The sequence below is a fragment of the Mytilus trossulus genome, chromosome 4, assembly GCF_036588685.1.
Source record: "Mytilus trossulus isolate FHL-02 chromosome 4, PNRI_Mtr1.1.1.hap1, whole genome shotgun sequence".
NCBI classification, from domain to species: Eukaryota; Metazoa; Mollusca; class Bivalvia; order Mytilida; family Mytilidae; genus Mytilus; species Mytilus trossulus.
In genome coordinates this window covers 38,172,116-38,189,542 of record NC_086376.1, presented here as the reverse complement: position 1 = coordinate 38,189,542, position 17,427 = coordinate 38,172,116, and the positions used below count along the sequence as shown (strand labels likewise).

At 30.9% G+C, this 17,427-nt stretch overlaps 1 protein-coding gene across 1 annotated transcript in view; it reads right to left on the bottom strand.

Annotated features, from left to right (window-relative positions):
* LOC134715259 (exportin-7-like) overlaps positions 1 to 17,427 on the bottom strand; it is a 40,096-nt gene that overhangs the window by 9,482 nt on the left and 13,187 nt on the right. The window contains exons 10-27 of the mRNA XM_063577321.1: positions 16,880 to 16,999; positions 14,425 to 14,571; positions 13,251 to 13,426; positions 12,372 to 12,429; positions 12,030 to 12,162; positions 11,612 to 11,717; positions 10,787 to 10,922; positions 10,073 to 10,146; positions 9,290 to 9,434; positions 8,271 to 8,427; positions 7,530 to 7,597; positions 6,814 to 6,902; positions 5,863 to 5,970; positions 5,313 to 5,395; positions 4,325 to 4,379; positions 3,572 to 3,731; positions 3,074 to 3,212; positions 2,133 to 2,293 (exon numbers count right to left, since the gene is read on the bottom strand). Coding sequence (XP_063433391.1) covers positions 2,133 to 2,293; positions 3,074 to 3,212; positions 3,572 to 3,731; positions 4,325 to 4,379; positions 5,313 to 5,395; positions 5,863 to 5,970; positions 6,814 to 6,902; positions 7,530 to 7,597; positions 8,271 to 8,427; positions 9,290 to 9,434; positions 10,073 to 10,146; positions 10,787 to 10,922; positions 11,612 to 11,717; positions 12,030 to 12,162; positions 12,372 to 12,429; positions 13,251 to 13,426; positions 14,425 to 14,571; positions 16,880 to 16,999 — 2,115 coding nt within the window. The remainder of the gene's footprint in view (positions 1 to 2,132; positions 2,294 to 3,073; positions 3,213 to 3,571; positions 3,732 to 4,324; positions 4,380 to 5,312; positions 5,396 to 5,862; positions 5,971 to 6,813; positions 6,903 to 7,529; positions 7,598 to 8,270; positions 8,428 to 9,289; positions 9,435 to 10,072; positions 10,147 to 10,786; positions 10,923 to 11,611; positions 11,718 to 12,029; positions 12,163 to 12,371; positions 12,430 to 13,250; positions 13,427 to 14,424; positions 14,572 to 16,879; positions 17,000 to 17,427) is intronic.

Sequence of the window (17,427 nt, the reverse complement as noted above, 5' to 3'; positions counted from 1 at the left end):
ATACCAGAATTGAAATTTTGTAGGCCAGAAACGCTTTTCGTTTACAAAAGACTCTTCAGTGACGCCAATGAAACAAAAAAGTAAAAGAAGGCCAAATAAAGTTGAAAACAGGACTATGGTCTAGTGGGTGTTGGTTTTCTCTTCTGGATTGTTTTACACTGGTCATTATGGGGCCCTTTAAATTGTGGCTTCCTGTAGTTTAGGTAACAAGTTTTCAAGATGAAATGGCATTGAAAAATCGAAACAAGATATTTGAGAGTTTCTATATTATTGTAAATTTTATAATCTATGCATGGATTTTGGTTCTGTTTGAGGGTAGATTAATTGTTGTTTTGTTTTTTTCTTTTTTCAGATAGATAGTTGAAGATGTTGGAGACAGAAAACAAGAAACAAGAAACTTGTTTTGAATGTTTGAAATAAAATTATTGTTTAAACCTTAAAAAGTTATCATAAATGTAAGATTAACCAGCAGAAATAAAACGAGATATGGGGTAATATGTCTATCAGACAACAACCTCAAAGATGAAACCCAAATTGTTCTTTATAGAAGTTATGTAAACGATTGAAAATAAGATTCTCAATAAATGCAGCTGTATCAACCTCTTGTAGATTTGTCCATGTTTTGTCTTGGTTTTTTATACTATTAGTTTTAAGTGTAACTGTGTCACATGAATGAGGGATACATGTAATCATTTTGTACCCTTACTTTGTCAGTATTAGTTATTGAGTGAGAAACTTGTGGATGCTGATGGTTGTGTGGTTGTCTTCTTATCAATCTCATCCCTGTGCATAAAAAAAACGGTTGCTTACTTACTGATATACAAATGTTTCATGTTGTGGAAATTTTGGATGACTCCTTCATCAATTGATCTATCTTTGGTCTTAATTTTATTTTTCTGGTTATTTTGACATTTGAATATCTTTTAATTTAGCCTTCCATAGTGTACCACCATGAACAAGCATAACTTCTGGTATAGTTAAAAAATATGTCTGCTGTCTGAAATTTAGGTGAATGGTTTTGGTATTAACCACTATTTAAATAATATCATATATGAGAAATGTGGCAGTATTATTGTTTAATTTACATTCAGATGGTTGTTTGGAGGCTTTTTATATCTTTTAAGGTCAATTCTGGCATGGTTCATTATTCATATTTTTTGTGTCCACGTTACATGCAACATTTAAGTCACTATTTTATGACAGAAATGAGATAATTGCAAAAATATTAATACAATTTTTTAATGTGAGGGTAACACAATGAAAAAGAGCCTTTGCATGTTCAGAAAGAAAATGATTCTTACTGTATTTTATCTCTTAAACATTGCATGTAACATTGACAGAAAAGTAGAAGAAACTTGTTTTCACAAAATTTCTGAAAGAAATGAAAATATACATTTTAGAGTTTTGATGATAGACAATGTTTTGTGATCAATATATATGATATTGAATGTTGAATAAGTTAAGGAATCATTAATCTCAATTTGGAAAAAGTGTCCATGTTACATGCTCCAAATTCATTATTTGCTTTGGTTCCAAACTGACGCAAGTTTAAAAATGATTTTTTTGGTTACAAATAGAAGGACACCATTTGTAGCAATAATTTGTAAAAAATTTAGAAGCTTATAATGATTTTTATTTTTTTCTTACAATGTCACACTAAAGGAGCATTAGCGAATTCCTGCCCATATTTTAAAAGATCAACAGTAAAATTCTTAACACTTTCCAAAATTATCAAAATTGTTTTTATAAATTACTATAATAAAGTCTGGTAATTTTAGGGCAGTGATATCATTTCTGATGTCATATACATGTAAAGCTTCACATCTTTGACCAAAAGTAATCAACTTACGTCTTGTCAAACTATGAAATATGAGCAACAGATAATCCAAAAATATATTTCATGTACATTAAAAACAAGGTACTTTTAAAGCGTCAATAAAATTTTTGAGAAGGCTGTTGCTCATTTTCAAAAATATGAGTAAGAAGATATTCAAATGAGGCAGTTTTTCTTAGAAGCTTCTTTTAAGTCAAGACAGCTAGATACTAAAATTCCTGTGTTGTTATTCAGCTAGCATATTACTTTTCCATTTTCTGGGATTAACTTTACCAGTAAAGTTATGATTAAGTCAAACCTGTTGGAGAATGTCTGGATGTAGTTCTAAAATTCTAAGGAATGCTTCACTATCACTGACTGCTCCAGGGGAACTTTTCTTCTTCTTACTCGTCAGTCTTCTAAATAAATAAGTGATGACTGTATCTAATGTGGCACAGCAACCTGTACATACCATGGTATCTGGAAAATATTTAACAAATTACTACTGCAACCTGAAAATTGTACATACCATGGTATCTGGAAAATATTTAACAAATTAAAGAACCTTTGTGAGCATGCTCACATACCCCACGTCTTCATATTGTCACTGGAGTAGTACATTAAAGTAAACAAGTTCAAAGGGGCGTAACTCCTAGAAAAAAAATTGAATCCCAATTTCCTGTCGATATGCACAACTACATAGTATGTCCTTATTATCTGAAAAGGTTTCGTGAAATTCTGTTGAGAGGAGTTTGCGATGACAAGAAACAGGACTGACGGACGGACAGGTCAACAACATTATACCCTCCGCAACCCGTTGCGTGGGGTATAATTACTACTGCAAAATAAAAATTGTACACACCATGATATCTGAAAGTATTATACAAACAAGATGAAATGAAATAATATTGACAAACACTTCTTCAAAACAAAAGGCTAATGAATTTGTACATGCAAAGAAATGAAAACAGTATAAATTTCATAAGCTCTTCTCTGTGTTTACCTTCATCAGGAACACTTAAAGCAAAATATTTGTAAGCCAGAAACAGTTTAGGAGCAATATGACTTAAACGGACCTAAACAAACATCCAAAGCGTATTGTTGATAAAATATAATATTTGTGGAAAATACCAACAATACACAAGTAAATAGTTCTGAATTACTTGAACAATTTTCAAACCAATTTATATGCTTACATATCATGATTAAACAACTATAAACTGAAACTCGTTTATTAACTTTTATGTAAGAAGTACTTACCTAATGCAGTTAATCCTTCTGATATCGTGGACAATATATACAGAAAAACCTGAGGTTCTAAGTTACTAATGAAGGACATATGGTCATTGGCTAAACATTCTAATAAACCATAATAATTCTGACTTAGTTTAGGGTAATCCTGTAAAATAAAATCTTGTTTATTAATAAACATATAAATATAACATAACTAAGTTAAAACATTTCTATATAATAATTATCTGCCATTAAAAGTAAATGAAATTATAAAAAAAATTATAAACAAAGCATATTTTTTATTATCTCCCCTTAAAGGACTAATTCTAAAAGTTTACTGATATGAAATAATGCCCAACCTTGCAGGCATTATATCTATCTCTGTAAATATATCTTTAAATGAAGTCAATGAAATTTTTGCAAACTTATCACTTTCTTGTTTAATCCACTATGCTTACTAACTACCCTTTCTTTCAAGAATAGATTACATTTGCTTTAATACATTAACACAAGTGACATACTCACCATTAAATCTCGTTGAGATACAGATAACAATAATTTAACAAACATATTTAAAACATCATCTAATGCATCGTCTCCATACAATCTGAACACACCAAAATTCACATAATTTCCACATAAAGCTGCCTTTAACATTGAAAAACATATAGATATTCCTTTTAATCTGATTACTGTTAAGGATCATTTCATAAAAGTACAAACCCATGAAGATAATAAATTTGTGTATAAACCTTCTAATTTTTAAAACTAAATTCTAGCTACAGTATTAAACTATTATCTTGTAAGGGAAAAGGTTAATCCTGATATACCAACATTGAATAGTTTTCTTTTGTCAGTAATTATATTCTTATTTATCAAAGGTTTGTTTGGGTGGGTTACTCACCCAATTTTATCAAAATAATGGAACAATAAACAGTCATACGAGTGGGAGGTTTAGCTAGCTATAAAATCAGGCTGAACCCAGTTTTCTTGGGAAATGTCTGTGTAAACAAGTCAGAATATGTTTTAGTTTTTGATTGTTGTGTTGATTAATAGCCTTTGATTTTGTGAGTTCTTAATGGACTTCCCTTTCTTGAAATTGAGTTTTTGTACTGTTTTGTATTCATTTATGTACAACTATCATATAAACTAGCTTGTCTGAGAGGATCAAATTAATTTTGTCTATTATTTTCACTTATAGTTCTTTTAAATCTTTAAGAGATTTGTCTCTGTTCTTTCTCACTATACCAACTTATGATAATTTAAACTGAAGGATACTTCATTGAATAAATCTGGTCCTTTGGAACATCACCTAAGGAAAGAACTCTGGAACCTGAGGGAAAAAAAACATGTTTATTATTTGTTAATTGTAATATGTATTTCTGAATCGATAAATTAATTTAGAAACTAAAATGCTCAAAAAGTCTTTGCAAGTATTCTACAGAAAAAAATTTCAACGAAAATTATGTCTACTTCTGATTAAAGATATTTTGATGATAATAACTTGATCAGACTGCACCTTTCAATCAAATTGATAATTGCATGTGTAAATATCAAAATTTGAAGGGTTGGGAGCTAGCAATTTTTTTAAGCTGCCTTATGTATTTGCCTGTGCCAAGTCAGAAGACAGTAATTCAGGGATTGCCGTTTGTTGCTGTATATCATATTTATTTATCATTCATTGTTTTGTGCATTAATTGGATCAATTTAGTTTTCTTTTTTAAATTGTTGTACATTTATCATTTTTCTAGGCATTTATTGCTTTTTATGCAGTATGGTTTTTCTCATTGTTGAAGGTCTTATTGTTACATATATCTGTTATAAACTGCTACATTATTTGGTCTCTGGAAGAGCGTAGTCTCATTGGCAATCATGGCAATCTACTTATTTTTTACACATCTGACAGTATATTTGCATATATGCGACACAAATGTTGATATTTTACAAGTCATAAGCTTTAACCTGACATGAAAACAAATATTTTTACTAACTTTTAGGTGGTATATACCTCTACAAGGAGATAACTCTACAAATCAGCTCAACTTTTTAATCATGTTCTATTGTTACGGAAATATAAAGCTTCCCAATGATAACAAATTTGTGTCTGTCAAACTGATATATATCTATTGAATTTTTTTCGATATAGTATGTGGTTCAAGTTTTATTTATTTTTTGTAAAAGGGTCCGTCAAAATATTTTTTTTGGTGTTGTTTGGCTCTACCTTAACCAGATATAACTACCACTATGTTAACCAATTTTAACCTACCATAACTGACAATCATTTTACTAACTTCTCTAAACAATAAGTAACCATTTGGTGATGAGACATCAAACATTAATCTTTGTGACCTGTAAAACAGCATAAGTTCTTTAGGATGTCATTACTCATATTTGAGAGTTTGAAACAATAATTTATGGTCACAGATTTTGTAAAAACAAATCTGGTCTATAATCATACATTGTAAATAATTATAATCTTTTACTTTACAAATATTATTCAATCTTCTTGCATTAAATGTTAAACTGCCAAAATTGCAATCATTTGAAAAAAGTCATATACAAAGAGATTCATTACAAGATGTCTTATACAAAAGATGCTACTGGTATAAGGTATGACTAAATTGAACAGATCCAAATCATTTTTCAATAAAATTTACATAATTTTGAAAGTTTCAATTTTTTGCTTTTTTGGCAATTGCGTTCATTGCTCTGTCAGATCACATTTCCTACTTTAAAAATGAATATTGAGTGACAACAACAATAACATATGTATTAGTAACCAGAGGCACAACATTATTTTGTTAAATAATCTTTACCTGCTTTGAGCTAACTCTGTGACAAGTTTTAATATAGGTGTTGTAACACATGGCTGTGGATACCAAAGTTCTATGGCTCTATGTAATACAGGAGTATAGGCTGGATATCTGGACAGTCAGTTAAGAAAACATTTATATAATGCAATCATCATATAATAATACCAAATACCTTTCCTTTTCTTTTTTTATTATCAAACTGCGGGTAAATTATCACGTTGTGATTGGTTTAACACCGTCACTTGGTGACCCCCTATGAGACCATAGGGGGCTGGTAAATTTCATAGGGGGTTCATGACGCGTTAATGGTGACATCATCTATTGATGTTGTTGTGTTTCATTGTTTATTTTTTCAACAAAACGCAGCAGAAAAAGTACAGCTTGCGATAAATTATTTATACGTTTAACTACTGACCCCCTCCAGCCTCACCCCCTATGAATTTTATTAACCCTCTATGGATCTGTAGGGGTTTAGTAGCGAACCATATAACTTATAATATGTTTCCTTTTAAACCATAGTCGTTATTCTTTTTACCATATAAATTTAGTCCTATATGTAAGCATGTATAGTATGTTTACCCACAATCATAACATTTGCTACAAAAGAATAAAGACTTTGTCAAACCTAATCAAAATAAGAAAATGTGGTATTATCACCAATGAGTCAATCATTCACAAAAGACCAAATTTACAATCATTTTCATCAAATTTTATATAATTTATCATTTTGCCTTATTATATACAGAAGCTAATTCCACTACAATTTGTTCAGTGTGATGTAGTGTCCTAGAGGATCAACAAAAGATTGTTTTATTTGACAATGCAAGCATCCATTTGCATCCATGACCCAAATAACTGTTACAAAATTGAACACCAGACAGCTTTGGATGTTGGTTGTATTTATATTATTTCCTTTAGAGATAAAATATATTCATTCAGCTTTCAAAAGGATACATCCAGTCAAACAGCATCATAAAACTAGTCTTTGTGTTAAAAGCAAAGGCTAATCCCCTTAAATCTCTGGCTAAGCCTACTAGTGATCTCTGTAAAAGAAATAAAATGTGTAAGTTAATAGATTTAATATCCTGATTTATACAATTATAAATTAGAATGTACAAGAAAATTATTTCTTTTTAAACCAGGAAAAACAGAATACCTTTTACAATCTTGTAAAAAAATCTAAAACTACTAGGATAGTCAATGGAGACTGTTGCCAATTTCCTTTTACTGTCTGAAACATGACTGTTAGACAGTGTTCTCCCTATGAACTTGTATCATCATTGTAATGTTGAAGTTATATTGTTGGAATGTGATGCTTTATGCTAGATTGTATTATTGATGGGATGTTCTGATTTGTAGGAAAAAATTGGTACTTTAAAAATACTATCTACCAGGATTCTATGTCAGGAGATAATTGTATATTAATGAGGAAATTAGTGTACCATGAAAATACAATCTGAAAATAATTTAAAATTGTTCGCTCTGTACAATACAACATATGAATTTTTTTTTTTTTTTCCTTTGAAACAAAACAGCTATGAACACCTTTTAAGGACTGTAACATAAATTTCAAAAGAATATTCTTGTTCACAGAATTCTCTTTGAAAAGTTGTATTCCCAAATCTTGGTGAACTAATTAAGAAAATAATATTTCATAAAAGAGTAAATACCTTTGCTTCTTCTGACTTGAGTTGTATATTGACATCAGACATCATGTTTCCTACAGCTTCAAAAGCAGCTGTGAACAGAATAGAAACTAACTAATAAGAAAAAAGAGACGTATTGTATAAACATGGGGTTACAATCTGTCAAGGTGAAGTAAACAATTCAAAGGAATGCTGCATCTATTGTTGTTCTTGATACATAATTTGTCAGTGAGCTACATGTAGATCCTTTTCACCTTAGGCCACACTTGAAAATATTTTGGTTTGCCCAAACCCTACCCAAAGGTTGAGACAGTGGGTAGGTAGGTAGGCATTTTCTTTAAAAAAAAAAAGAAAAGAAATTAAGGTATCAGATGTTTATAAGTCTTCATGCCTATTTGATTAAAAAAAACTTCAAATCAGGGCAATAAAAGAATTTGAGAAGGCAGCTTTTTTCTGGGAAGGTAGCGTTTGGGCAAACAAACCTATTATTTACTATGGCCTTACAGCAATATAATCCATCCACAGAAATATATTCCTTTTTTATATTATAATAGTAACTGGCTGTGTTTACAAATGTTCATGTAAATCTATATTTTTTAAAGTGCTATTTTTCTTTTTTTTTAAGTTCACGCTTTCTTTGTTGTGATATTAGACTAATCCCTGACTATATACATCAATGTTTTTTTTCTGAAAAGTAACAAAGCCTGATGCTTTTCTCATTCTAATGTAAAAACATTTACAATATTTTAAATTATTTAGCTTTACCTGTTAACGGCATCATAAACTGGTCAAATTTGTCTTCATCTTCACCGAGATCAACAAGTAACAACCTGCCAAGAGCAGTATAAAAAGTTGTTCGACATCTCATGTCTGCCATGGTTGTGCTGGTTGTGTTTATACCAAGGAATGGAAAATGTTCACTCTGAAATAAAGAAAAAAAATATTTATTAAATAACAAGACTATCTAAATATAAAGTCAAGATGCATGCATGTTATAAAAAATAAAAGAAAATTGCAAGTCAAACTGAGTGAATATTTTTGTAATTCTTTTTATAGCTCTTTTTATAAATTCACTTATTGACAAGTCACAGATTGCAGTGAAGAAGGATCAATAGATAGTTTTCTAGTTAGTTTTATGTGATCATCAAACACTTCCAATTTTATATCATTTTCAAGTTTTAACTTGGATGTTACACATATTCTGATTGGCTGGAAGTTTTATATCTGCTGTGGATTAATTTATTTTGGTGGGTATCAATTTTCGTGGATTGAGAAAAACCTACATTTTCGTGGATATTTGAATTCTAGGTTTGCTGATTTCTGTGTACAAAGCCTATAGCAAATTTGTAATTCGTTGAACATATTAATTCAAGGTTCACCTGTACCCACGAAAACCACGAAAATTGGTATCCCATAAATAATAATGAATCCACAGTATTAGCTCATGACATTTTTTTTTTGTTACTTTGTATAGACAAATTTTGAGGTAACTTCATATAGACAGAAAAAAATATTACAGTCATTTCTAAATGCAGTTATCTCATTGCGTTTATTCAGAGTTCACATAGACGCACTAACTAAATATAAAAGCAAAATAAATACAGATGGAAGTTATCTCCCTTTAAAGACTACATTTACACTAACATCTTTTTTTTTTAAATAAAGGTCACTGGTCATTTTTGTAATAATACAAAAGTAATTTAGAATATGACTTAAATTGTAACTGCCTTACATAAACTAAACTGAATCTCTAACATGTAACATCTGACATGAATAGAACTTACAGTATGATTATTTAACATGAATTGGACGGCTTCTAATTTCACAAGTTTTCTAACACTACTGTATCCTACGGAGAGATCACTAAGTAGCTGCAGTGTTTTTGATATGATCTGCTCACTCCTGGCCCAGTATTTTAGATTAGTAATTCTGCAATTAAATAAATAATATATATATTAATTCTTATTTCTGCAAAATTTGGTAGTGATTCTTTATATTAAGGGAATTTTGAATGAGACGATTCTCTTCATGTTAACAATTTCCTACTATCATTTAATGTCTGAACCTTTAACAGCTATGTACATAGTAAAATGTACACATTTTTTTCAGGATTTTTATTAAGTAAGAAAGATAATTATCTTATCAACATGTGATAGTTGTGATAGTTCTAATTGAAATGAAGAAATAAAATGCTTCTCTGAGCGCAGCCTGATACAACCTTAGAGGTCGAACACTGAACAGTTGGGGCAAATTTGAAAACAATATTCTAGCTTGATACTGTCTGAATTTGGATTGTGATCAAATTTTTCACATAATACAGGTTTCTGACACAAAATAAACGTGGTCAAAGATCTTACAAATATATTTCATAGAGATCCATCAACTTAAACCAAAGTTATTGTCTGGAAACCAAATGTGTTTTTGGAAGACAACACAGCTGGCAACGCAGACAATGACATCATAGCATTATGCGAAACCAAAAGAAATTGCGATAGTATAAAAACTAGCTATGATTTTTTTCTTTGACAAATTATGTCTGCAACCTAATTGACAGATCTGTTACTTACATTTTGCCTATAAAAACACTTAATACCATAGATTCATCACTTAGTCCTAAAACTTCTGATAGTTTCCTATAAACCTGAAAATAAGAAGTTGTATCAATAAGTATACATGAAACAAATGCCTCAACCTAAAAAATAATGATTATGTTACACCAAGTACTATCAATAAATATAAAAAAGAAGATGTGGTATGATTGCCAATGAGACAACTATCCACAAAAGGTCACGGTACGGCCTTCAACAATGAGCAAAGCCCATACCTCATATTGTCAGCTATAAAAGGCCCCGATAAGACAATGTAATATGGCCTTATTTATGTAAAAACATGAACGAAAAACAAATATGTTACACATAAACAAACGACAACCACTGAATTACAGGCTCCAGACTTTTTTTTCAAATGAGTGCATTAAATTATTTTCAATACAAAAATGAACTAAATACATAAACTTAGTAAAAATAGTTGAGAGTAACTTGACTAACTTGTAATATTTAATACTGTGAGCAAGACCTGATAAAACCATATAAATATGTGCTGCAGCAGAATTGGTCAATATTTTACTAAATTCTGATGATCAGCAGGTTGGTGTGGATTATTTAGTAATTGTATTTTGAAATACATGCAGAAATTAACCCCAAATTTTTCAAAAACTATTCTTGACCTCTCCATAAGAACAAATAACCAAAACATGTTTGGTCGTCATAGTTACCACTTACCTTGGACATTTTATGCACTTGATCACCCACATAAATTTTTCTAAATTGTTCGAAGAAACTAAGTATTGCGAGATCTAGTTTTTCACAACCTCCCTGAGCTATTCTTGTGTCTGTTAGATTCATCAATTGTAAAACCCTAAAAAGAAAGTATACAATTATCATAATGATACACACATATAAAGCAATTATTGATCCAATTAAAAGGGTTAACCTAACATTATATGCCATTTAAATAATTGAATAAATAGACCATTGTATAAAAACATAAGTTGCATGTTTGTTTGATGGATGAAGCTGAAAAAGATTTAAAGAATGATATCTAGGAATAAATATCAAAATATCTAATTTTGTCTCAGGATATAAATCCTGATAACGAGTTCATGTCAATCAAATTGCTACATTGTAGCCAAAAGCCAAATTAACCTTACATACCACCAAACACTTCATCCTTCAAATTAAAGAACTCTAGGAAAAAAGAGTGAAAATAACACTTGGTAGCCTTGCAATGTTTTCTGCTCTCTGAATGGGTTGTTGACTCTTTGAAGAATTCCCCATTTACATTCTCAATTTTTATTACATATATTCTATTTTTTTCATTGCAACATGGCTTGGGAACAAATATAGTAATAACATAGTGTTCAGTTAATTAAAAACATTCATTTGCATAAATCCATTTAATTCTAATTTTTATACATGTCTAGAAAGGTTTGGATGAAATTGAGAATGGAAATAGGGAATGTGTCAAGGAGACAACAACCTGACCATAGAAAAAACAACAACAGAAGGTCACTGAATAGTATTCCATCACTATAAATTGATATACACCTGCATGCTAACTCCCCATCCATAGCATCATGTTCATCTGTACTGGCAAAAGACACCCTTCCTCCTATCACAGCACCAATTATATACACCAACCAAGATAGACGACCTAAAAATAAATATCAAAAGGATAATTCCAAGGCATAAATTTTAAACAATCAGAAGAACATGAATAGACACTCAAATTGAAATGTTAATTAATAAGTATTAATTTGATCATTTCAAGCAACTGATATCAATCAATCAATCACAACATGGATAAAAAAAGTTGGTTTTTATAGTTTTCCATGATATGCCACTAACAGTTGCTTGCAAAGATTTTATTTAGGTGTTCAAATTTTAGTTTAGCCTTTTTTCATATCAATTGATTTTAATGTTTTTATGCAGCGCTTTATTGCTTTTATACCCCCATGATACATACCTTCTTGTATGGTTAGTTCAGCCCCTGGTGACCCTGCTGACACTAATTCCTGGTATCTCTGAGCGGCTTCATCAAATAGCTGTACTAACAGGGCACATGTTTTGTCATATTCACATCGACCTATACTGGATATCTGAAAGTTATATGCAAGACTTTGAAGTTAACCTTATGTATGAGAAATTGCAGACTTTATAGCCTACATATTAAATCCCCTTTCAACACAAGAAGATATAAAGTGAACCTTGCCATTATTGAGTAGCTATAGTAAACCAGTAAACTGCAGGTGAATAAGTGATTACTGATCTTATGAAATATATATGTTAAGACATAAATATAACTTACTTGGTCTAGTTGTTGTGTAATCATTCCAGAATCATCTAAAGGGTCATCTAAACCATCCCTGAAAAAAAGGTGGAAATAATTATGGCGTGTGATTTGTGTGAAAATTGTGCTTTCAAAATGCCCCCACCACATATTTTTAGAAGGATACATATTGCTAGTCATTTAATACATTTCCCCATACATATTCTTTTAAGATGCTTGTCACCAGACATCTCTTAAAATACATGTTGAAAAGCTGTTTCTGATATTTTCTAGACAGATCTATCGTATATTAATCCCAAATGAAGTTAATCAAAGAGCTGAATAGCTCTGAGGGGAAAGACAGCCCTTGTTTCCATATTATTCCTGTTTTGTTTTTTGTTGTTTGTTTGGTTGGGTTTTTTTTGGGGGGGGGGGGGGGTGTAAAAAAGAGCAGGTTGACAATATTGAAATCAATTGTTGTTTAATATAATTTCCTTTCCTTAGTTTAGGACCAATCGAAAAGATATGAATCTTCCAAATCTAAACATTCAATTAAGTTGATAGGTAATTATCTAAGATTCAACTGAATTCTGCCATTTTACAACAACTGCAATTGTTTCTGATATTTTCTAAACAGATCTATCGTATATTAATCCTAAATGATGTTAGAAATACACGATATAAAATTAATTTTCAAAAGTTCATTTTTGACAAAATTTTATTTCTATCTTTTGCATGGAATAAGTAACCAGTAGATATGCATTTCACCCGCTAGAATTATCTATAATTAGCTATATTTAGAAATGTTACAAGCTTATATTTACAGTTAGAGTTGGTGATTTAAAAGTTTTCAGTGCAGAATAAAAAGTGTACTTCCAACATTTATAAATATGACAGTCATGACAGTATAAAACCTACTTGACTACGACAGTAACTGACTCCAGACGAGACATGACATAAGCCTTCATCACTTCTGGAGTGTAGGTTTCTAACATGTGAGGTTCTGTGGCTTTCACATATGGAACAGATGCCACCATCCTCTGCCACAAACTTAAAAGGTAATGAACACTGTTTGGGGCAAACTGCCACATTTGCTGAAAATAAAAGTTTTAAATTTTAAAAACAAATAAAAACTTCATACTATCACACCAAAAACCAAGCTTACATTTATACCAGTTTGTGATTCTAACAACCTGACTAATAGAATTTAGTTATTGCTTGTCAACCAACAGTTTTTTTATGGACTGGTTTTTGACTGTCTAGTATTTTCCATTTTTAACTCTCTCCATGCAGAATTTTTGCAGATGAATTTGAATATAAAAAAAAGTATTCAATTTGAAACTTTAAGTTGACAATCAAAGATGGAAAGACATCTGGATGGAACACATAACCTTGGATGACTAGAACCTTAAACCAGATGATTAGTTGAGGCTTCCTTGCACAAAGGAGTAGGTCCGGTAAGACCCCTTTTTGGGCCCAAAATATAACAGTTTTACAAAATTGTTAAAATGCAAACTTTTAGTTATTAATTGGACAGTTGAATGCTTCTGCTACATAAATATGGGCTGTTTTTGACAATACAATGCACATATATCGGGTTGTAGCACCATTAAGTCATGCTAAATTACTGAATTCTTCAAAATTCTATCACTTTAGTTAAATTTAGACGGTTTCCGTGTAAAACCAAAGTGGCCGCACTTGTGTTCATCCTTAATATTGAAATGTAAGTTGTATTTTATGATAATAAATAACATATATAAAGGTTGTGGATTAACACGTATGCGGCCACTTTCATTTTTGACAAAAACCATCTGAAAAGTGACGTTTTTTGGCATATTTGAGAGATTTTTCATATTTGAGCTTGGATCAGATCGTTTTTAATGACTAAATCAGTTAAAATCTTTCACATATACTAATTTAATCAAGTGAAATAGACACTTAAGTGTTTAAAAAGAAGTCAAAATCTTTCGTCAGATGAAACTGAAATTTGAGGCCAAAATGAGTCCTTACTGGACCTACTCCTTTAAATTCCTAAGATATACAATTTGCATGTAACAATTGTACTAAAAGAATTATCATGTCTCTTACTTACCTGTAAACTGGTAACTGTAAATTCTGCAATGCGTTTGATGGTATCAGAGTAGTTTTCCACTTTGACAAGTTCTCCTAGCTGGTAATTTGATTTCAGTCTTGCTAACAGACGACAGAATTCATGGTAATTACTAGGATCTGATAAACCCTGAAAATGTTCAAACATAGAATTAATATTTGTCCAGTTGATGTCTTGATAATCTACTTACTAATGTATACTTCCACCCAATAAATTTGAATATTGTCTAAATCTGTCACTTACATATGCAACATATCCTAGACTATTCTTATTCCAAAAACATGTGGGTTTTTTCTGACATTCTAGACTAACAAACATTAAACTAGATGGGATTTAAGATATGTTTAAACTTTATATAATAACTGAAGAAAACTGATTATTTTCATCAAGGCCTTATACTGATGAAGTCACTTCATTTTTTTATCCATTCTAGCTCAAATATATGTGTCAGATTCATATTGTTTGCAAGTCATTTTTTTTTAATTCTAGACTGTAATGTATCAACAATTCAGAGAATAGGTTTTTATTAATAGGAATAATTTGACTGTGTGATTATCTCAATAACTAAACATGTATTCTGATATTTTCCCCAAAATCCAATTACCCACAGCAATTCATCTCAAATTTTAGTTGGTCATATCTAAATCACAATTAATAATGCTTGTACTAATTTCTGAATTCACAGTATCCATATTTTCTTTTCAACACTGGAGTAAACCTAATCAAAGTCTATATTTCTGTTTTCCAAATCAAATTTCATGCCCAATATATTATATAAGGGCTATTCCAGAAAAAAATGTATGGGGGGGTTGGAAGGCACTTTATTTTTATACCCATCACCCACTAAATTACATTTCATCATGGGACAACTACCCATACAATTCATTTTCAGTTTGACCCCACTACCCATATACTTTTAAAAAATAAAAGCTAGCTTTTTCACGTTCACAAATTAGCAACCAAAATTATATGCATTTTGATACCAGAAAGTGGCTATATTGATGACAGTATATATGTTATTAAATAAGTTTTCAAATTCTTAAGTTTTTTGCACTTTTGACAATATCAGATATTTAATATAAATTATTGGTGACTAGGTTTTTTGCACCTGTCCCAAGTCAGGAGCCTCTGGTCTTTGTTAGTCTTGTATTATTTTAATTTTAGTTTCTTGTGTACAATTTGGATATTAGTATGGCATTCATTATCACTGAACTAGTATATATTTGTTTAGGGGCCAGCTGAAGGACGCCTCCGGGTGTGGGATTTTCTCATTACATTAAAGACCTGTTGGTGACCTTCTGCTGTTATTTTTTCTATGGTCGGGTTGTTGTCTCTTTGATACATTCCCCATTTCCACTCTCAATTTTATTTCAAGCTTAACATTTTATATTTTGTCCTGATACTCTTGGCATTAAAAATCATTTTTATTGCAGATTTATTGATGAAAATAAACAACTATGAGAGGGGATAGGACCTTTATCGGGACTCCGGGATCGAGTGTTTTTAAGCTCGGGATTTTGGGATTGACCCTGTCGGGATCCGGGAATTCTTGTTTTCAAATTTCGGGACGTCGGGATTTACTTTATTTAAATTCGGGACCGCTGGATTTCGTGTTTTTAAGCCCTGGGTTTCGGGATCAGGACCCCTCTAATCCCCCCTAAACTATATATCTGTATATAAAACTATCATATTGCAATTATTATTTAAAACAGTGTTTGAGTAACCTCTAAATGTTTTTCAAGTACTTTTTTAAGTTCTATAACTGTCAGCTTTCCTGACAAACGATGTGAGAATGCTTTCTTAATTTGAGTCTTTTTCACTGAATCCTCCTTTTTATCTTCCCTTTTCCTAATGTATGCCCTTATTTCATCAGAGCTGACCCCAATCAAATTCTCAACACTGATGAAATCTCTTTCATTTGAGAATAAAAGTCCTCAAATTTCCCTAATCCATTGGATTGTAGCCAGGAACAAACAGCGATAACATCTGCCATGCTGTTTCCATGAGGTAAACAATCTGGTAACCGAACATGTCATTTCAGGGAGAACAGTTGAAAAAGAAATTCTGGAAACCAGTCACTACTCTGACACTTCGTATCTCTCTCCCTTTTAGGAGCACCGATATGCATATATAGTTCCATTCGAAACGCTCGGGCATTATCCAACGGATTTAACATGTGCAAAAAGTAAACACAAATAAAACACGTTTTCTATTGATATTTAAAGGTTCTATCAACTGAAAAAGAGATTTTCTTCTCTTTAGGTACAACCACCCATCTAATTAAGTTATGTAAGAGAACAACTACCCACACAATTTCAATTCCTCCTCCCCCCATCACCAATGCAAAAAAAGATCAACTGCCGTCCAACACCCCCATACATTTTTTCTGGAATAGCCCTAAGGGAAGATAAGTCCCATATGAAATATTTTAAATTACCTGTGGGTTTTCTAATATATTCCTCACACCAACAACAATTTGATTTAAAAACTGTGATCTTTCTGTTCCATTGAATAATGATCTCCTTACTGATGCTATTTGTACTATACATGATAATGACTGAAATAAGGTAAGAAAATAATCTGAATATCTTTACTGTTGTGTGCAATAATGTGGAATTTATTTTAGACATTTATTACACAATTCATTCATTTTTATCTTGATAAAAAGGACATCCATTAATTAGGCATATAAATTTTAAAATCTTTGCAGGGTTAATACATTTTACAAAATATTTTATCGAGCAAAATCTATTTATAAATATACAGGGTTAAATTCCAAAATTTTCACTTCAATGATGTTCTTAAAAGAATTGACAACGTGTCTTGCTTTGACAAATTTTAAAGATGGATGGGTATGTGTTAATAGAAATTTATTACATGTGTTTTTAGATGAGAACATGTTGATAAGATAACATAATGAACCTTGTTTTGGACTTGACAGTCAAGCTGAGCTGACATTTTAGGTTGTCAGTTCTTTAAACCTTA